The sequence below is a fragment of the Equus quagga genome, chromosome 8, assembly GCF_021613505.1.
Source record: "Equus quagga isolate Etosha38 chromosome 8, UCLA_HA_Equagga_1.0, whole genome shotgun sequence".
Taxonomy (NCBI): Eukaryota; Metazoa; Chordata; class Mammalia; order Perissodactyla; family Equidae; genus Equus; species Equus quagga.
Genome location: NC_060274.1, coordinates 123,861,569 through 123,883,913, shown reverse-complemented (window position 1 = coordinate 123,883,913; position 22,345 = coordinate 123,861,569). Strand labels below are relative to the sequence as shown.

General features: G+C 36.9%; 1 protein-coding gene across 1 annotated transcript in view; it reads right to left on the bottom strand.

Annotated features, from left to right (window-relative positions):
* The window catches only part of CNTNAP2 (contactin associated protein 2), a 1,871,002-nt gene that overhangs the window by 1,076,851 nt on the left and 771,806 nt on the right, over positions 1-22,345 (bottom strand). The window contains exon 4 of the mRNA XM_046668987.1: positions 823-970. Coding sequence (XP_046524943.1) covers positions 823-970 — 148 coding nt within the window. The remainder of the gene's footprint in view (positions 1-822; positions 971-22,345) is intronic.

The window sequence follows — 22,345 nt, the reverse complement described above, 5'->3', positions numbered from 1 at the left end:
CTTTTCTGGAAGAATCCATCATGACCCTTGGCCTGAAAGAAGTTCCATAGATAAAGTTTGAAGAAACTGAGATCATAGTCAATAGGATGAATAAGCATAAGGATAAGGCTGAGAAGGACAAGCAGATAAGAAGGCTAAGAAGAAGGAAGAAGGGGGAAAAGGAGGAGGAGGAGGAGGGGGAGAAAACAGGCATCACTAGCAAAGATGAACAGAAACGAGAGAGAGCAAACTACAATGCCCCAAATTCACATACTGGAATTATCAGACATACACATATGCACACATATATAATGCATGTAAGAAACACAAAAGGGGAGTTACAAACATGATTAAAGGAAAAGAAACTTTTTAGGTCACCAAGTAGATTTTAAACGGTGCAAATAAAACTTATAGGCAAGTAAAAGATAATTGACATCAAAATTCAGTGGTGGGCTTTAAAATAGTAAAAGGTGTAACTGAAGAGAACTGGAAGGACGTTCTTAAGAAGGTACCCAAAATCCATCACAAAGAGTCAAAAATATGGATAATAGTACAGGTTTCTACTTCTTAAATATTTCATAAAACTTCAGGTAATTTAATTAATAAGCATCGTTGTTTTAGTCTATGGAACAAAACTTACTTCCCAAATCCTTTGCTTAAGGTATTGTCATATTTATGTTTCTGTAAAAATACATTTATAACATACAAACAACCTTATATGTAATTTATATATAAAAGCAGAAGGCAGTTTACTATCAGAGAAAGCAAGTAATAGTAATTAAAAATTACAAATTAAATGAAGATCACAAAATCCACCACAAATTTTAACAGTATGATACTCACAGTAAGAACATCCATAGACTTCAATTCTGAGCCCGATGCGGCCTTCTCCGTTCCAGTCCAGAGGCACCATGCGCACGTAGCGGGCAACAACTGGATGCTGTAAGTCATGCCGAACCACGCTGTCAGAGTTGACGTTCCCAGGAAATGCCTGGGAAAAGAAATGGGATCAAAACATGAGGAAAACAAAATGCTTTAGAAACAACCATGTTCTCTATGTGCTAAAATAAATTCAAATTTTCTTATCCAGTGGTGGGATTTTATATTCTCTACGCCATAAACAATTTGTAAAAAAGCTGCTATATGTCCTTTATTTGAAAACAGGGCCAGTTTTAAACGAGGACTAGGCCAAACTTTCCATGGCCCTTCACTATGGAAATATACTCCTATGTTAAAAGGATGAAATGTTATAATGGCACCCACTATAGTATCCTGTAAACATTTAAATTATGAATTCTAGTATCCTGCATTTAAATTACACAATAAACAATTTTTATAGAATCAACCATATTTCTTGCTTTTTAAAAAATCTTCTTTATCTGCCCATGCCACCATTAGAAATCTGAAAACTTTTTCAACATCAGTTAGGTAAAGAGAATAATTGAGTATGTTGCGTAGAGACCCGCGTCTTCTACCTTTCACTGGCATGAATGCATTTAAAGAATTTACAAGTGGATCAGAAACATGTTCATTCCATTTTTCTCATTTATAGAAGATTCTGTCGTAAGAGTGATTTCCCACAAATCTTATTTGATATTGAAAGTTCACATTGTCTATATTTTTTCAGCAGAGAACAAATGGGTTTTCTTTGGCCATGGCTATCATTCACTCAGCAAACATTTATGAAACATCTATCGCATAATAAGTGTAGAGCAGGAAGATACAGGGGACACCAGGATGTGAGAGCCATAGACACTGCGCTCAGAAGAATTACAACCTAATAACAGGGAAAATGTCAGTATAAAATTATAATTCAAGGAAGATTTAAAGCAAGAGACCATCATATTTTAGAAGACATAAATCAAATAAATGGGAAATATATGCGTGTGCTATTTTAAACATCAGCTCTTTTAATTCTATATCCACATTCTAGCTGGTCCCATATTTGACAACTTGAGTTTTTGTAAAGCTATATTTCATGAGATCCTCTATTTGTTTAAATGATCTCTTAAACATTGAAATAAAAAATTTAAAAAGAACATTGCACTTTTCAATCACAAAAAGATACAACGTAAGCACTATATTTCATTGCTAATCTGTTGTATTCTTGACCTGAGGTTTTGAATTTGCTTCTACAGAAAATCAGGAGTTTTATCTTTTTAAAAACTCATTTATAACAATGTTAAAAAGATATAAAATTGATAAGACGCAAATACAGAGATCTTTTTAATAGAAAGTATATAGCAGCTTTGAAATGGAAAGCTCTGGTTTAATTTCACACAAGCGTCAAGGCAGTAAATTTGTGGTTTAAGGTTGGTTATCCAATCTTCATTCTCCAGTCATACTCCTGGCTTCCAAAATGCAAACATGTAATGTGATACTTCACACTGTAGGGAGCGTGTTGAAATATTTCCTCAGGATTTAAACTATTTTATGTAGCATTTAGATAGCCCCAACAATCTGCATAATGGGTAATGTTTAGTCTGTAACATGTACAATTATATGCTTTGAAAATTGGAATGCTTTTCAGTGATGATTCCCATTGTGTTCTCCTTGGTTCTCCTCAAGCTGCAGGCTACCACTCCTTTTCAAAACAGCCACGCCCTTCAAGCCTTCACTGGACAGCTACTTGAGCTTTAGGTCTTGAATTTTAACACTTAAATAGAGCATCCTGTTTGTATCTTGCTGACACCATTTGATCAAGAAAAACAGTAAAAAAAAATTTTTTCTTTTTAGGTATTTTTCTAACCAGCTCTTAGCTTTACAAAGAAGCCACAAATCTTAGTATTTTATTAAACTGTGGCTGCATTTTAATACCACTATTGGTTGTTCCGGCTTTAAAAGCAATAACAATGAGAATCCCTGACCAAAATCCCCTGAATTAAATCCTTGATTACGTAGAGGTTAATCTAAAATTTATTATCTTAAATAATAATCAACAAAAGTCACCAATTAATTTTAACTTGAGGATCAAATATATGCTTAATGTGGTGCTAGGTGGTGTGTGAATATTAAAAACAACAACGACAGCAAGTAACTCTCTTGGAACCCCATCTCTGAGACATTTGCAGTCTTCTGAGGCCGGAAGGAAGCAAAACACTCTTCTGTGTTTCTCCTCTACTCTCAATACTTCACTTCTGACACCAAATATCCAGGTTTTCCCACACATCAAGCAATTCTCCAATTCTTTGCAGACACCAGCTGGGTGTCCTATAACTTAACTCAATTCTGACACTATCTACCTGGAGACAGAGTCAGATCCCACAGGTGAAGGGTTCAAACCCCCAAGACTGCTACCCCCAACTTCAGATGCCAACCTCAAGTCCAGTTTGTCACCCATGCTTCTGATAGATCAGCTATAAATCGGAGGTTCCCATGACCTCCTCCTCAGATTTCACCATTTGCTAGAATGGCTCTTAGAACTCAGAAAAACAGTTTACTCACTAGATTACTGGTTTACTATACGGGGATATAACTCAGGAGCAGCCAGATGGGAGAGATGCACAGGGCAAGGTGTGTGGGAAAGGGCGTGGGCTTCCACACCCTCTCCGGGTGTGCCACCTTCCCAGGACCTCTACATAGTCAGTGACCTGGAAGTTCTCCCAACTTCAACTTTAGGGATTTTTATGGAGGCTTCCTTATGCAGGCAAAACTGATTAAATCATTGGCCATTGGTGATGGAACTTTCCAGAGATCAGGGTGAGGCTGAAAGTTGGTAACCACATGGTTGGTTCCCCGCCAACCAGCCCTGATCCTGTGGTTATCTAGCGGCGTTCCAAAAACCACCTCAAGTATAAACTCAGGTGTGGCTGAAAGGAGTGTGTTATGAATAACTAAAGACACCCATTTCACCTTTATTTCACTTATCACTTAGGAAATTCCAAGGGTTTTAGGAGCCATGTACCAGGAACCACGGACAAAGATCACAAAATCTATTTCTTATTATAAGTTACTTTATCACAGGCCTAAAATGAAATTTGAAAAAAAGATTGCAAAAGCTAGTATTAAAAGCAACTACAGAAGTGCATAATACGGCTAGTAATTTCAATTATATTTGGAGTTCTATGAAAACTACGTAATCAGAAAAACTCTACGGAAAGAGATAGACCTCAGCTGGACAGGAGGGTAGAATGGTGCTTGGGAATCAAAGATAAAGGGAGTCGGACGCAGCAGAGACCAGGTTGAGCCCAGCACAAAGAAGCAACTCATATCGAGGGTTTAAGATACCCAGAGTCTAGGTGTGATTGTGCTGAAATTTTGTTCCGAATAGGTCATTTCTCTAGGCTTCAATTTTTTTACATTCCTTCTCTCCATGTCTCTCCCCAAAGAAAGGGTTGACCAGCTTTTCTGTAAAATCCATTTTAGAACTAAAATTGTGGATTTTTTGAAAACATGAACTAAGCTATATTCAGGGATAGGTAATAAGGACATAAGTCTAATTGGAAGGTCATGGCTGTTTTAACTAGTTCTGTCTGATTATGGACAAAAGAATCGAGCATGCATTTTTTAAAAAGAAATGACAGGGGCTGGCCTGGTGGTGCAGTGGTTAAGTTCGCAGGTTCCGTTTCTCTGCGGGCCCGGGGTTCGCCGGTTCGGATCCCGAGTGCCGACATGGCACAGCTTGGCAAACGCCATGCTGTGGTAAGCGTCCCACGTAGAAAGTAGAGGAAGATGGGCATGCATGTTAGCTCAGGGCCAGTCTTCCTCAGCAAAAAGAGGAGGATTGGCAGCAGATGTTAGCTCAGGGCTAATCTTCCTCAAAAAAAAGAAAAAGAAAAAGAAATGACAGAATAAGAGCCACGTTCAGGAGATCCTGGGTGGCAGGAGATCAAACTGGGGCAAGAACACTAGCAACAAGAAATTGAGAATTAATGCCAATGTGGTGAGAAAATAAGAAAATAAAAGACAGATATGCTTTCTCAAAAGAAGATGTAATAACCTTTTTAAGAAGAGAGTCGGAAAACAGATAGAAACCAACATATTCCGGGTATTAACATAGAGGCATTGGTGACAGAAAGACAGAAGAAGTCTAGAATGGTGGACACATATTCTACCCCTCTTCAGCAGCCTCTTCTCTTTCTTTGAGTAACAAAATCTAGATTTTTCAAGAAATGTGACCCTTACTCACCTTTTTTTTTTTTTAAAGATTGGCACCTGAGCTAACAGTTGTTGCCGATCTTCTTTGTTTGTTTTTCCTTCTTCTTCCTCCCAAAGTCCCCCAGTACATAGTTGTATATTCTAGTTGTCAGCCCTCTGGTTGTGGCATGTGGGACACCACCTCAGCGTGGCCTGATGAGCGGTGCCACGTCCACGCCCAGGATCCGAACCGGCGAAACTCTGAGCCCCTGAAGGGGAATGCGCCAACTTAACCACTCGGCCATGGGGCCAGCCCCCTCTTACTCACTTTTAATCCACCGAATTCGGAAGAGACAGATGCCACCCTCTAGCACCAGGCGAGGGCACCTAACTCAGTGAGGCTCAATTTTAGCACTTCTGCTGGAATGATTCATTCATTTATTGATCCATTCACTTATTCATTTGCTCACTCAGGAAATATCTGAGAGTCTGCTATGTACCAGATATTGTTCAGATGACTCAGGGTACAGGAGTGAGCAATACAGAGATTCAGTTCTCATGGAATGTATGTTATTAAAGTAGATAGTAGGGCAGATAATAAATAATAGATATATAATGAATATCTATATGACTGACACTGTTATACAGTATGTATATATTTTTATATACTATATATATTAAATTACATATAGAGTATACACAAAGGCCAGAAATGCAAACGCCCTGAGCATACTTCGCATGTTCAAGGACAGAAAGGAAGCCAGTGTTTTTGGAGCACAGGGAGGAAAGGAAGACTGGGGGAGATGTTAGAGAGGTGGAAGCCAGAGCAAGGAGGGTCCTGAGGCCCTGATGACGTTGGGGGTTTCACGGTGTGTTGGAAGGAACTCCATTGGAGAGTTATAAGCAAGATAGTTAGACATCTTGCAATTTTTAAGATTGAGGCCACTAAAATCTCCCTCTCCCAATAAAGTAAGAATCCTAGGAGCAGAGTAGAGCACTGTAGCATAATATAAAATCTAGAATAGTAGCAGATGGAATGGTCTGGTGACAAGTGCTTCAGAGGAGGGGGACTGCTAAGGGAGAAGGAAGGAATGGTGTTGTCGAAGTGGGTGCTAAGAGGAGCAACAGAACAGACAGGATCCCAAATGCACTGCACGTGAGAGAAAACACAACGCAGAACTACTGGGACAGAGGCTCCCTTCTACTGAGCTCCTGGTGGCCATTTTGCTATTATGAAGGGTCAGGTGTCAGAGAAAGACAAAGTGGGCGCATCTGTGGTGACGTCATTTCAGCATCGAATCCAGAGCTTGCTGAAGAAAACCTCTGGGTTTTCTGTTTATTTGACCTGTTTCCTCCTTTGTTTGTTTTTTAGACAACTGAAAGAGTAATGACTAATACAAAGATATTTAAAGGGAAAGATGATTAGTGAAGATTTAGATATATTGCATTTGAGATTTCACCATCCAATTAAAAGGTCACATAGAGAATTTGAGATGTACGGGACAGTGATGTTTCCTCCAAGCTTAGCTTTCAGAGAGGGTCCATTTATCATTTATGCACAAATGCATGGCATATGGTATTTTCTTCAGGATTCACAGTAGCAAACTGTGTTTTTTTGCACTTCTTTTCATTTCCAAGCAGATTGAGATTTAAGACATTATCCTAATTGAAGCTTACTACATTTTAAAAGAATGGTGTAGGCGTTACTGATCATTGTCTTGAATACAAAAGTATAAACATACGTGAAATGTCTCCTTTTGTGTAGCAGTGTTTGGAAAAGTTAAGAAACATAGAAGGAGGTATAGCCGTTGATTTAATAAAAATAACATCTAATATTTATATATCGCTTTCTTATTTAAAGGGTTTCAGTACACACTGTATTGTTTGTACCTCATAGAAAACTCTAAGTTTGGTAGGAATGCTACTTTTTCAAATCAGGAAACACAGAGGACTTACTGGATGCCGACAGCAAGCCAGGGCAAACCAGGGCCAGGTCACAAGCTCTTCCACTCGCATGCTGACCCTTGTGCGAGAATCTAATTTTCAGCTGGGAATAAGGTTTTCCTGTTTAGGCACTACAGATTTTATTTCTGATATTGCCTATTTGAATATCAAACAAAGTTTGATAGATGATTTGTATCATACCACATTTTGGATGTACATCTGATTTCTGACCCATTCACTAGATAAGATATTTTGCCTGCATACTTCTCCCTTTATTTTTATTTCCACAAATTTTGACAAAATTAATATTTTCTTTTCTCATACATTTTCCCACGACATGCGCCTGTTGTGATCATTAGCCGGAGCTCCCCTGCAGTTTTCATACAAGTCATTAAAAAGTGTGAATGACACTGTTTACTAACTGGAAGAAAGACTGCTCAGCTATGGCGCATGCATCATCTTAGTAGTAATGACTACATTGTCACAGGCCTTGAAAGGATCTTTTTTTTTCTTCCCACAAAGTTTCACTTTTTCACATTCACTTGCAGTCTTTTACATAGACGTAAAGAGGAAGGAAAAACAAAGACAGACATACAGCTGATTTTTACAAAACCTTTAAGACTTGAAAATCTGTATCAAGAATTCAAAAACTAAAATGAATTTGCATCTTTCTTGAATAGAACAATATCCCTTAAAATTCAACCCTCAATTAGACAAATGTCACACAATAATATACGCTTTGTGGATACACAAAAACACCAAATTCATCACTGTAAGGCAGAAAGATCAATTTACAGAAGCTTGTGAACTGTATGTCATTAATATTAAATCTCCTTTACTGGCTGCGATTTGTATATATGCTTAGAAGCAGAAGGTTTTTTTAGGAACATGGCATTTATGCAACTTGCAAAGCTTTACGCTTAGTAAAGTTAAGAGCAATATAATATACTGTTAAACTATGGTGCCACTTTAGAGTTATTGTCTTATAAATCATTAAAATAGACAGGAAAGAGTTAAAGCTTTTTTAAAACATGCTGTGTGTCGTTCAGAATGCTAATATGAGAATAATCTCACGTTACTGCTTTTAATAACTGAAAATTTCCCACAATGTGCACTGAATATTTCTTCTAGCTCTAACAACAGTTTAGATGGCCTAAGAGAGGGAGAGGCAAACTCTTTCCAGAAAGTACCAAACTAAATATTTTAGGCTCTGCAGACCACATACCTCCCACTCCCAAATTCTTCTTCTTCTTCTTCCTTTTTATTTTCTTCAACAACGCTTGAAAAAGGCAAAAACCATCTTAGTGCACAGACTTTAAAACAGGCATGGACCAGAGTGAGCCTGTGGGCTATAGCGGGCCAACACCTGGTCTCAGAGAGTCTTTCAAATTAAGAAATCCTCCCCTCCACTCAGGATGCAAAAGGCTCAAATTATGGGAAGACTTTTCAGCCACTTGGCATTTAAAAACCAATAAACTTTGGAAAAGCATTTTGTCATCCCTTGAAGCATGTAATTTATCAGACTGGAGGAAAATATATAGGGATTTAGAAGTATGCTGTGTGTGATGCATGAACTAACATTTCCCCTCAAATTCACTATTATGGGGTCTGAAGTGTAACTTATGAAGTACTTTATGAAGAGAAGAAATATATTTAGTCCTCACTAAAAGCTCACTTTTCAAGAAACCTAAAATAAGGGATCACAGCTCCTGTAGCAAATGAATGAGACTGTCTATCTTAGTGCAAAGATTTTGCTTAAGACAAAAGTGTGTCTGAAACACTCAGCTATTGTGTATGTAAGCCTAGGAGGAGCTTTTAGTGATACTGACAAGTCTCATATGTGGGAAATTATGTGAGAAAATCAACAACACACGAATACTTCCAAAAGTGAGAGATCTGATTTTCTTAACGTCTAAAATGTCTCTGCTGCGATAGAAACACATATTGATTATTCCTTAAGTTGATGTCATAAATCTGCGATCAGTATAATCACTTTTTTTTAAGCGAAATTTTATTTCTTGCTGGATTTTAAATTTTATTTTCCCTGTGCTAACAATTTATCTCCAAATACAGAAAGCAGGCTTTCCATTTTGCAGCTTTGATGTGAGTCTCCAGGCTTCCTTACACTCCCTGCTGAGGCAGGAAGCAAAGAAGTACCTTCATAAAATACTGCATCTGTCACACCCCTGATCCGGCCTCTTCACCTGGACTCTCTTGTCATCATCTTTCTCTGGCTGTACAAACACATCCTGCAGGACTCAGCTCAGATAACGCCTCCTGACTTTAAGAACATTCCGTGACCTTCACTCCTCAACCCCCCGCCAATCTGTAGGGGGCCTCAGAGCATCCTATACTTTTCATTCCCTTCATGCAATTGCAATCACTTCATTATGTTTTTGATTATTCACCTAATGACTAGTTCAGAAATACGTAAGTCACCTTTGAAGTCTGTCATTAAACCTCTGGTCCATCACTCTATCTGACGCTGCTAGCACAGTGGCTGGTGTTTAATAATTATTCTTTTACTGCCTGATTGGATGAATGAATAAATATGTGCATTCCCAAACTCCCAGCTGTTTACATTTCATAGCTCTTATGTCTGCATGTACCACAAGCCAGGTCAGCAACTGTTTACAGTGAATAAACCATGTTTGACAATATCCTACAGGAAAAAAATTAGAGCATGCTAGTCTGATTCAAGAAGACACCAGGCTAATAAATAAAGTTTTCCCAGAGGTATGGGATGTCATTATAAGTATATAACCTGGCTAGGAATCACAGAGATCACGGGAAATAACGGAAATGGTCATGCAAAAATCATGTCAAAATCAGGGGAGAAATGCTAGGAGCAACGTGAAAATTAACACAGACATACATCACACTCTCACACGCCCACCAAATCTTGGATGTTCCCATGGATAATTCACTTGAACTCTGCTAAAAATATACTCTTTTTGGATTGCAAAACCATGACAAAACATGTTGTGGGACAAAAATCAAAATACCCTCTCTATATATGAGCAGCAATATTGTCTCTGGACGCTTCTTCTCTGGATTCAGTTAAATGAATTCTTATCCTTTTCATTTTTGCAAAGTTATGAAAGGATTTAAAAATTATTTTAATAGAAAAATAATTAAGAATTGTGATGTAAGAACAATAACTTAACTTAAAAAACAATAAAGTAAAAATCTTTAAAAATCTAGTTCTTTAATGCATCTTTCCCTTTCTTTACTTCTTATGGGAACGACGTGATGATGGTGTTCTATAGGTTTTATCCTTTGAGGTCACCTGCTCTCAACCTCCTCCCTAATCTGGCCTCAGGCACCGGGATCCTGGATTCTTCTCTCCTTCCCTCCCTCCATTCGTTCCTTCTTCCTTTCTTTCCTCCCTCCTCTCCCTTCCTTCCCTCCCTTCTCTTCCTTCCTCCCCCTCTCTTCTTCCTCTCTCTCTCCCTTTCTTCCTTCCCTCCTTCCAGTGGTTTCCTATAATACGTGATTCAGTATAGAAGAAGGGAGTTCGGTACAGAAGGAAGGGAGCTCAGGGGCTCTACTCCAGAGTCATTCAGTGACCCAGGCTTACATTATTTGGTTCTCATTATCAACTTCTGGTTCTCAAGGCCACCACAGAAATAGAAGAGAAAGCTTGGAGGGATGTATGGGGTGGCATGGCTGGGAATTCGGGGGAGGTTTGATCAGATTTCAAATCTAATAGAGAATATAAATAAAATGATAGAGAATATCACTTCCGTGCACATTCCATCAGTCATGCGGCTTACTGGCCTTAACTGGGTGCAGAAGAGATTGGGAAATGTAGCACAAAAATGAAACAGGTTCGATAAATGTATAACATTGTCTCAGCCACAGAGAGTTACGTGATGCCCAGGCATTTTTGAAATTTTATGGTTGTCTATATAATAACACATTATACTGAGTAGTGAAATTATAAATGTTCATTTATTGGCTTCCCAACTAAACTATAGACTGTATGGGCACTAATATGGCTTTTTTTAAATTGAGGTATATTTTACATACAGTGAATTGAATATATATATGCAGTGTATACATAATTAAGTGAATTAAGTGAACAGTTTCATCAGTTTTGAGAAATGCATTCAGTCCTGCAACCCCTCCCCCATTAAGATACAGAATATTTCTATTAACACAGATACCTCCCTTGTCAGTCTCCTCAGTCAACACCCTTCGAAGTTAATGCCACTTTCTACCCTGTGCAACCACTTTTCTGATTTCCATCACCATAGATTAATTTTGCCTTGCCTTGAACTTCTTATCAAAGGGATCAAACATCACTTTCACTCAGAATAATGTTGTTCAGATTCCCCCATACTTTTGTGTGCATCTGTGGTATATTCCTCTTTATGGTTGAGTAGTATTTCATTGTATGAATATAGCACAGTTTGTTTACCCATTTTTCTTTTGATAGATTCCAGTGATGTTTCCAGTTTTTTACTATTATGAATAAAATTGCTGTGAGCATTTGAGTAAATGCCTAGTGGAAAAGCTTCCAGGTCATAGAGTAGATGCACGCTTAATTTTTTCTTTTTTTTTTTTGAGGAAGAATAGCCCTGAGCTAACATCTGCCGCCAATCCTCCTCTTTTCGCTGAGGAAGACTGGCCCTGAGCTAACATCCGTGCCCATCTTCCTCTACTTTATATGTGGGATGCCTACCACAGCATGGCTTGCCAAGTGGTGCCATGTCCGCACCTGGGAACCCAAATGGCGAACCCTGGGCCACCAAAGCAGAACATGTGCACTTAACCACTGCACCACCGGGCTGGCCCCGCACGCTTAAATTTTTAAGAAATTGCCAAACTGTTTTTCTTAGTGGTTGTAGCATCAGACATATATTTTAAATTGCATCAGGGAGAGCTCTGCCATACAGTCTAGGAATAACTTAAATTCATTATTTTATGCATCTATATCACTTTTCTCTCCAAACTTCCCTAAACTTGTTCTTCATCCTACATATGGAGCCATAAGAAAGGGTGAAAATAATAGATAAATGCTATCAATCGTGTTTTTTCAATATTTGAAATAAATATACAAAGTAAGGAAAAAGAAGGCAGTGTTATCAAGTTTGAGGTTGTTAAAGTACACCATCACTAACAGAAGTTTGGAGTTGGAAATCTTTGAGAGAATGTAGAAAGAAGGACGCGGTCAATAATATCTGTGCCTCTGGGTCATTCAAGTAAAGAGTTAAGATATTAACAAAGCGTGATAGAACTGCAAATCCACTTTTAAGTATATTATTAAAAGTAACAAAATTAACAAATAGAGAATTAAAAATATTGGCTATAAACACAACAGGTATGAGAAAAAGTAAGTTAGCCAACGACTAATTGATCTATCAAGAAGTCAGTAATCAATAGGTAATTGCTAAGTTGATAAGTGAACAAGCTTTTTATACGTATACAGGGAGAATGTGACTAGGGATGGGGAGATATTGGGAAGAGAAATTCTGCTCTTTAAATTAAATTCTTTCTGTACTATTTGATTAAAAATATTTATCCCTGTACTACTTTGCTAAAAATATTAAAAACAAACTACTGAAAAAAAAAAATGTTGTGGGGTGTGTCTAAAACTTTGGTTTTAAGATTTCTGGCATATCATACAGATGGAGACCCAATCAGTGCTAGATTCATCTTATCTGTAAAATAGAATCTAACCAGTTGCCTGAAGAAGCATAAGACTCCTGATAGTAAGCCCAGAAAGAAATTTCTCAAACAAGTCCTCATATAAAAGGAACCAGGCTACACAATGAACAAAGAGTTCAACAATGTCTGTATAAGAAGATAGCAACAAATCTCATGGAGGCTTTCTGATAGTTTTCTTCAAGGCAGCCCTAGGGAAAAATGCCAAAACGCAACTCAGTAAACACAATTTTACAACGGTAACCAAAATTTTCAATGCAAGTATTCAGCTCTCTGCTGCCTAGCTTCATCTAGAAACAGTTTAAAGTATCTAGAGGAATGGATGGACTGCATTGCCTTCGGGTTACCCTCCATAAATGTTGCTTTTCTCAAGTACTGGATAAGTTTCAAAGGCAGTACATTTGAGAATACACTCCTTGGAAAGTACCCAGAGTACATGTCTTTCTCAATGTGGATTCAAATGCTTTCATAAGCAGAAGATCAACAAAACGATCAAGTTTTATTTACAGTGAGGATCAATAATAGCAAAGTAAATTACCATCTTTAAGTTGTGTTGTTTCCAAATGTGAAATTCTTCATTTGGATAGCTTTATGCCATGAGATAGTCATAATTTTGACACTAAATGTGCTCTTTGATTTGAACAGTAATAATGACTTTACTTTCTCAATTTAATATATTTATGCTCCCTCCATTTTTATATTCAATAACAATATTAATACCCAGTAATATTTCTTTGAGATACAGAGAAAGACCAAAATAACTGATACTTCCTGGATCTACAAATGTCCATTTTCGCCCAATATATTTGAATCTCACCTTTCATGGGGAAAAACCCCCAGTGTTTTACACTATTCTCCAGTCTTTCTAGTTCTAGTTTTCTACTACCTTCCGCTACAAAATTTCTCAAATAAATGAGTCGTGCTCTGCATTTTCCTTTTTCTCTATGTTCTCTTTAATCTTCAGCAATTTGCTTACAGCTGTCTTTCCTTTGAAACAGAAATCAGAAAGATCACTGGTGATAATCCAGTAAATGTTTTCTTGGTTATTTGATTTTCCTTCAACATCCCCCATGGTTAGTCATCTTCTCCTTGAATCTCTCTTATTCAAGGACATTTCTATTATGCACGTTTCATCTCAGATCACTTCTCCATTCTCTTCATTGGATATTTTTAATTTTTCTGTAGATTATTAAAGAACATATTGTTCTCCCTACTCTTTGATATGTGATATCATCCACTTTCTTGCCTTCAATCATAAGTTCTAAGAGGATCTTTTGCTCTTGTCTCTGTCTCCTCTATCCAGGTTTATTTTCTGACCTCCTGGGAGCCTGAGTAATGACGGAGCTGGTTCTTACAGACTGGGTTACCCAGGCTTCGTTGCCCTCTAGCACCTGATTGTCTTCTGCCAATAAGGACAACAACAAATGATCGACTCCTCTCTGGCAGCCTGTCTTCCACGGCCCCAGCTTCCACTCATCTTTGATGGCACTGTTTCTCCGCATGTTCTGTAAGTGCTAGGAGTGGCAACGGCTTCCCTGGGTTTCCAGTTCATGAGTGTCTCATCATCCTTTGTGGTCCCCTTAAAACTGACCATGCTTCTGCTAATTGTCCCTTCACTAAATTCTGTTTAGGTAAATCTTTTTGAAAGTGCCATGTACTTCCGATCAGAATACTGACTCGTAAATATGCATACAAAATCCCTATTATAATTGCAATCTCTCCATAATTTTATTTTCAAATGTCCTTAGGGTACATCCAGTTGGAAATACGTCTGTCCAGAATTCTCCTAATTCTCCAATATCCCAATTTTCCTAAAATCTCTGGCTCTGTTAGCTGTACCTTCCCCTGTGCTTTTCCTTATCAAGTCCTAGTCACAGCTCTTTATCTACATTCCTTTCCTCTCCACTCCAGGGTTTAGGCCTTCTTCCTTATCTCATACCTGAGGTATTGTGATAGTTTCTCAGTTTTTTGCCCCTCTGCTTTCAATCTTACTCCTCTAATTAAGAGGGGTAAGAATGGGATTGGTCATGTCAAAGCCTCCAACTCAAAAATTTCAGGAAATCCCTATTTTGTACAAAATAAAATCCAAATTCTTGACTGGAAGATGCCATTATCAACTATCTTGCTATGCTCACCCAGAACTTAAAGTTACTTGTTCTATCAAGCAAAGTTGTTTTCTTATTTACGGATCCCAATACGGAATCATACTATAAAATTAATAGAATTTTTTTGCGAGACATAGGCATGCAATTTTAGAATGCACACTTTAAAATACACTAATCAGTATTAATTGAAGTCTAATCATTGAACTCTTCTCTTTTTTGTCAGTTCAAGCAGATCATTCTCTCTTGCACTGAAATAGATATAGAAAATTGAAGGAAAATCATGCAGATGTAAAACTTTATTTTATTTGCAAGATACTCAGATTATTCTTACTATTTTATCTTCTCAGAAGAAAATCAAGTTACTACTAATTTTACATAAAAATATTTTTATTTAGCAACAACCAAAAAAAGATAAGAGGACTAATGAGATCTTTAGTGTAGGGTGCCAGTGGCCATGTAAATTGCCCAAAATTGTTTACTCTCTTCCATATGTGTCTGTGTTTTCTTTTTGGAATTTCATATTCTGTAGGTAATAGCCTTCTCTAAAGAAAATATCTATGATTTAAAGAAAATTTTAAATCACAACAGTGTGAGGTAGTTGATTAGATAGCATTAGCTGATCTAAGAGTACAATAACAATGTGCTAAATTTAGTAATTTTATTTAGATGAGGAAAAAAGGAACAAGAGACAACATAAATTATTTAAAGACAAATTTTTAATTTGCTCTAGGGCCAAAGATCCACAGGTTAAATGCATATTCACTGGGATAATGGCTATTTTCAGACAAGCCTATTTAGTCTAAGCAATTAAAAGTAATATGCTGTATAAGAGGCAAGAGAAAACGATCTGCTTTGTAGAAATCACATAGACACAGGCAAATAGGCTGACCACAATTGATGGCAATCAAGGTTTTTTCTCAACTTGGCCAAACAATCTTAAAATATAGGTATGTAAGAAATGGATCGCTTATGCTAAGTTTAGTTTGCACATCTTTCTTTATTTGTTTCTGAATGGTTTAACTAAATTCTGACTCTTCTCTGAAGTGCCCATACATTCCTGCTCCTGTGCTCAAAAAATGCTTCACCTCCTCTCATAGCCCCTACTTTAATACGAAATGAGTAAAAGGAAACACCTTCTATATTTCCAGTTATTTTTAAATAACTGCATATAGAAATGTTCTTTTGAATAGCCATTCCTATTAATAAATTTTAATAAGAATTTATTAATAAAATCACTATAACATTGGAAAATTCAAGCATATATCTTTAATTTATTGACATAGATAAAAAGTTGTTAAGGATATAGAGATTGAGACAAAATCATTAATAAGCTTAATGTTATAGATTTTAAAAAGCCTGCACCAAATATTTTTCAAAACATGGATTGAAAATCTATGGAAATGACATATTTTAGGCCACCGAAGCAAGTCACAGTAGATATCTAAAAATTAGTATTATACAGACTACATTCTCAGAAGACAGTGCAATTCAGTTACATTGCCTAAAATGTAATCAAAACAAAACAAAAATATAAGCTCTGAAGTTCAAAAAAAATTAATCCTAATTCTTTCACCAACTCGCAGTGTAAATTTGGATAACGTCAAACAACAGAGACACATAGAGGCAAACGCACCATAGTGGTCAAAACAGGGAACCAGCATGGTAGTTAACACCTCCCAAGAGCAAATTAGTCGGAAAAAGTATTAGATATCAAAACTTGTGGCATGCAGCTAAAGCAGTATTTAGAGAGAAAATTATAGACCTTATTATCTATACTAGAAAATAAAAAAGGGTCAAAATTAATCACGTAAGCATACAACTTCAGAAGTTAGGAAAAAAAGAAAACCAGAATAAATTCAAAAGATGTGTAAGAAAAGAGTTAAGAAGATAAGAGTGGAAATAAATAAAGAAAACACAAAGATCAAGAAGGCCAAAAGATGACCCTGTGCAGCGGCCAGCCCGGTGGCGCAGTGGTTAAGTTCCTATGCTCTGCTTCGGTGGCCCGGAGTTCGCTGGTTTGGATCCTAGGCATGGACCAGTGCACTGCTGATCAGGCCATGCTGTGGCAGGCATCCCACATATAAAGTAGAAGAAGATGGGCATAGACATTAGCTCAGGGCCAATCTTCCTCAAAAAAGAAAACATGACTGTCTACAAAATGAGTAAATCTGGAAAATCTCTGGTGAGACTAATCTCCCAAGAGGAAGAAAAATGATCAATATTATAAATGAAGAGAGATCATAACAATAGATATAGATTAAAAATAAGAGAATGCTATGAACAAGCTTTATGCGAAAAAATTTAATATGAAAGTGAAATGGTCACTATACCAAAAAAAGAAAAACCTAGCAAAAATGACCCAAGAAGGAATATAAATCATAAAAAACCTTCTAAATATTAAAGAAGCTAAACCAACAACTCAAAAATCTTGCCATTGTTGGGAGAGAGTTCCTGACAGGTTGTTCATGTTTCTGCACATTTTGTGAGCAGCGCTTTCATTCTGGACCATCTTTTTAAGGAAGCTTGTATCGCAAGCAGCTGGGGAGATAGATCCCTTGCTCCTTCTGGAGAAGATGGCAGGTTTGTTTACAGCCCAGTACAATAAAGACAATATCCCTTCTGGGGCAAAGGTCAGGTGTACTTGTTTGCAACTCCTTATAAAAGAATGAGGTTTCTGAAGCTTAGATTTCCTTAGCTGTATTCCAAATCTCCTGCATGTACAGCATCCACATGGGTCAGTGTGCATCATCTCCTTGAGTTTTACAGGCCGAGGGGAACTGACGTGAATATGAAGCTCATAAATAAAAACAAACAAAAACTGAAAATACCAAGTGCTAATGAAAATACTATGCAGTGGAACTCTCGTACATTGCTAGTAGGAACGTAAAACGGCACAGTCAATTTTGAAAACAGTTTGCAGCTTCTTAAACATACTCAGAAATCCCACTTCTCAAGAAAAATGAAAATCTGTCTTCACATAAAAGTCAGAATGTGAATTTTTATAGTCGCTTTATTCATAATCATGCCAATCTAGAAACATCCCAAATATGCATCAACTGAAAAATGGATAAACAAAGGGTGGTACATCCACAGTCCATTGTTGAACCGACTTCCTTCCACAGTCCATCAAGGGGCACGTCCTACTTGGACTATTTTCCCCTTCTTCTCATCTAACTCCATCCTCCCTATTTTCCCTTAGCCATGTTTCCATGGTGCCCTTATGTTCTAATTCTTTCTCTAAAACTGTCCCTGCTTCAACACTTTTAATGAAACAAATCAAGTGTCCTGATTTAAAAGAAAAAAGAAAGGAAAAATAAATCAAGTAAAGCAAAAAAAAAAAAATTTTTTTTTAAAACCGTTCACTTATTCGATCACAATACCATACCCGCCTTTACTGACCTCCCAAACTTCTTGAAGAGGCATCTTTATATCCAGCCTTCCAAGGGGCTAAGTTTCATTACCCACTTTTTCCTTATTCTCCTGTAATCAGTTTCCTGCACTAATACAATAAAATCTCAGGCTTTCTCAGTTCGAACCCTCTGGAACCACTTTGGAGCACAAGCTATGCTTATAGTATCTTTAAGACTGTGATCTCATTTCCATCCAGGGACAGGAACCACTTCTATTCTCTTCTGTCTCTGATTTCTTCCTCTCGGTCCGCATCTAGGAGGTCTTATTCTAATCCAAATACTGGAGATTGATTTCCATATCTAGAGTTCCAGTGCTGAGCTGGATTTTGAGGTCAGGCCAGAATTTCCAACTGTCTGTCAGACATCTTTATTTGGCTAGCTGGAAGATGCTTCAAACTAAAAAAGAAAAAGGTTTTGCCTTTTCACCACCAAAACTTGTTCCTTGTCTTATTCTTCCCATACTGTGTTTTAACACTGCCATCCTCCTAATCTGCCGACCCAGAATCTTCCATCACATCTGTAGCTTTTCGTCTTCCTCACTCACATCCACAATGTCCCGCATGCTGGTGGTCCTGTCTCTCCAGTAATGACTTTCCCACTCATGGGGCCACTGTACTTTTTCAAACCCTCATCCTCCTCTGACAGCTCTCTGAGTCCTAGTCTCTTTCTTCTTCAATTTTCTTTATACACTACCCGAGGAGGGATCTTTCTAAATTAAAATCTCATTCCTTGAGAACCTAATTACTTAACCCAAAGTAGAGACAAAGGATGCCTTTGTTCACATGTTGCCAACTCAATAAACTGAAAGGAATAATTTGTATAATTATCACCCTTTGTTTTGTTTATAGGATGTTAAATGATTCACTTAACAGATTCTTTTCAACAAATTAACAGAACTGACTTAGCTGAACAAACAAGTTTGTTGTATTGGTGTCAAGCGTATATAACCACAGGGCTCTTTTTAGTTTGAACCTGAGATGAGTAGCCACTTACAGCTCCTGACGTAGAGAAAATCTACACAGTAGTTTCCATCTTTAATGCTCTCTTTCATAATGAAAGATGATCCATTTCCTGTACAAGGTCATGATTGTTTCTAGAGCCTCACTATATTCCTCTGTACATATGAAATTTTATTTGCTTTCTGAATTGAATAATTTAAAACTTCAAATAGATGACCATCACTTTAACTTATGAACACATTTTCCTCAACAAAAGGGATGGGGGGTGGGGCATGTAGAAAGTAGGGCACATTGAAGATAAATAAATCCTCTGATTTTAAGCTACTGTGCAGCAAAATGTTAACCAGAGCAAGTGTTTTTTCTCCCCAGAGGAGTCAGGTGTGATAGATGCAGGTTTGTACTAATTTTATGGATTTTTTCCCATCACTGAGATAAAGCTAATAGGCAATAGGTTTTGTTAGCCAATTATACAAAATCCGAGATTTGGGGGAATAAAAAAAATAGAGAGCTTATTTTGAATATGCCCTTTTGAATAAGTGTCAAAAAAACAAGCTTTAACACCTATTAGGTTACTTTGAGAATAAAATGATGCTATTCAGGTCTATTTTATTCAAATTCTCTTTGAGAAATATCCTATGGAACTATCTAGAGGAAGGATTGTTAGCATGACAGCATCCTGGAAAGAAATAAAAAGAAAATGAAATTTAACTCCTCATGGAAAGTAGACATTATAAGAATCACCAAATATTATTTGAGACTTTATACTAATTTCTAAATTTAATCATTATTGTGAAAATGAAATATTTATTTCCCGAATTAAATAAATATATTATGTAAATATTATATAAATAAAAATCTAAGACATTTTATACATCTTATCAAGATATTAAATCAATGGAACAAGCGTATGTTACTCATAATGTGGTTTTAAGAGTGATTTAGATTCAGTAACATTTTGTTACTTTAATAAGCCAACATAAATCAGACTTTGGGTTTCACTCATCTTATTTATATAGCTTTGATATTAGTATTCTACTGTCATTTCTTTCTAATCAGAAGTGAAGTATTTATTTACGTTTTACATAACTACCTATGCATTATGCTTTCACGTATAGCTCAGGATCTTATCTTCAATTTTATACTCATCGAGTAGTGTAAATATATTAAGGCTTTCCCCATACAAACTGATGATGTCAAATAAGTACAGGCATTGAGCTCTCTGAGATATACACATGTAATGTATGCACACACATACAGACTGAGAGAGATAGGGACTATAAATCACATGGCAATCTATAAGTTTGACATTTTTTGCCTTTAAATTTTTTTGAAATAATTTTAGACTCATGTAGTAGTTGCAAAATAGTTGTGAAAATAATACAGAGCCTTGGGTTCTCTTTCCTCCGCCTCCCTAATGATAATACCTTACATAATCACAGCACTATCATCAAAGCGAGAAAACTGACATTAGCACAATATTATAAACTACAGACTTTATTCTGATTTAACTAACTTTTATATCCACTCTTTTTTTTTTGTGGGGATAAGTGCACACAAATTTTACCACTTGTGTAGATTCACATAACGTCTACCAGTTGTGATCCAGAACAGTTCCATCACACAGAAGTAGTTCTCTCTTCAATTTTAAACTTAACAATACAAATTAGCAGAATGTGTTTAGAAAAGCCAGTTTTGCTTTCATTTCTGAGTTTAGTCCTCACTATAGTGTACATTATTTTATTTCTTGCCACTGGTGGGCTACTTTGTGACTGTCATTGGATTAGATACTGGACACTAAGTGTTAATAATAAAAGTCTAAAGAAAACAATTGAGACTGTATCTAAATACTGCACTTAAGTTCTAAATGAGACAAAGTGTTCCCAAATGAGTTTAAACTGGGATCAGGATTGGAGATTAGGGGAAATAAAGAGAGGAGTGCAATAGAAATTTATCTCCAGTTTAGCCCCATTGACCACGCATGCAAATTAGGAAACCAAGTGGAAAAACACTTACGAGGGGGGTGAGCTTTTTTTTTTTTTTTTTACCATTTTACTGTGAAATCCAAAGAGCTTTGGCACCATGAAGACTCACTTACATCTCTAGTGGCGGTGGAGGGATTCAAAAGGCAGTTGGAAGCAAACATGATGTTCACAGAGGTCAGAAGCCCAGATGTCATAGTAGGTGACTAGCGGTCACAGAGAAGAGTGGCACTCCTAGCAGAAGGGTCTTAGTGAGGACCATCTGCTCTGGTTTATGAATACAAGAGTAGTGGTTGCTAGGAGTTAGGGAGGAGGCGGGTGGGAGGGAAATAGGTGTGGGTTAAAAAAAGCAATATGGAGGATCCTTGCAGTAATGGAAATGTTCTATATTCCTACTGCATCAAGGTCAATATCTTGGTTGTAATATTATACTATAGTTTTGCAAGATGTCACCACTGGGGGAAGCTGGATAAAAAGGGGATGCTGGATCTCTCTACATTATTTCTTACAAATGCAAGTGAATCTATAATTATCTTAGAAAGAAACTTTAATTAAAAAAAGATTATATGCTGAGCATCATAAGTGTCTCCTTGAACTATCAAAATCTGCATCTTAAAGCAGATTTATTTTTTGCCTCAAAATTATATAACATTTCTCAACAAATGTTGCCACTTGTACAGGGACAGAAACAAACATGAAATTGCAAACTCTTTCTTCAGAGGTTGAAAGCATCAGTTGCCCTCCTCATGTTTATCTCACCCTATTTCCTCTTTTAATACCTCCAAAGTAGAATAAAATGATAAGGGTCTGAAAGCTTCATTCCTTTATGCAAAAGTTTATCATAAGGCAGGAACCCAGCACCCTGAATGAGAACAGCCAGGCATCTGGTAAGTTTGTTTAAAGTTAGTTTAAACAAACAACTGCAAAGTTGTCAACAAACAACTACAAGTTATGATTAATTGTTTTCAATTCCACAAATAACAAATGGGTAGACTCTATTATAAAGAGTAGAATTATTGAATACCAAAGACATACATCAAATATAATTAATTGAAAACATGCAAAGTGATCATTACTATAATGTTTGATGAATATAATAAAGTTATTTGATTAGAAAAATAAACATAAGGCTCGAGAAGAGCCCTGCATCTGACTGCTTTCCAATTTGAAGGAAAAAGAAACTTTGGCAAAATTCCACAGAAATGATATTCAAATCACAATAT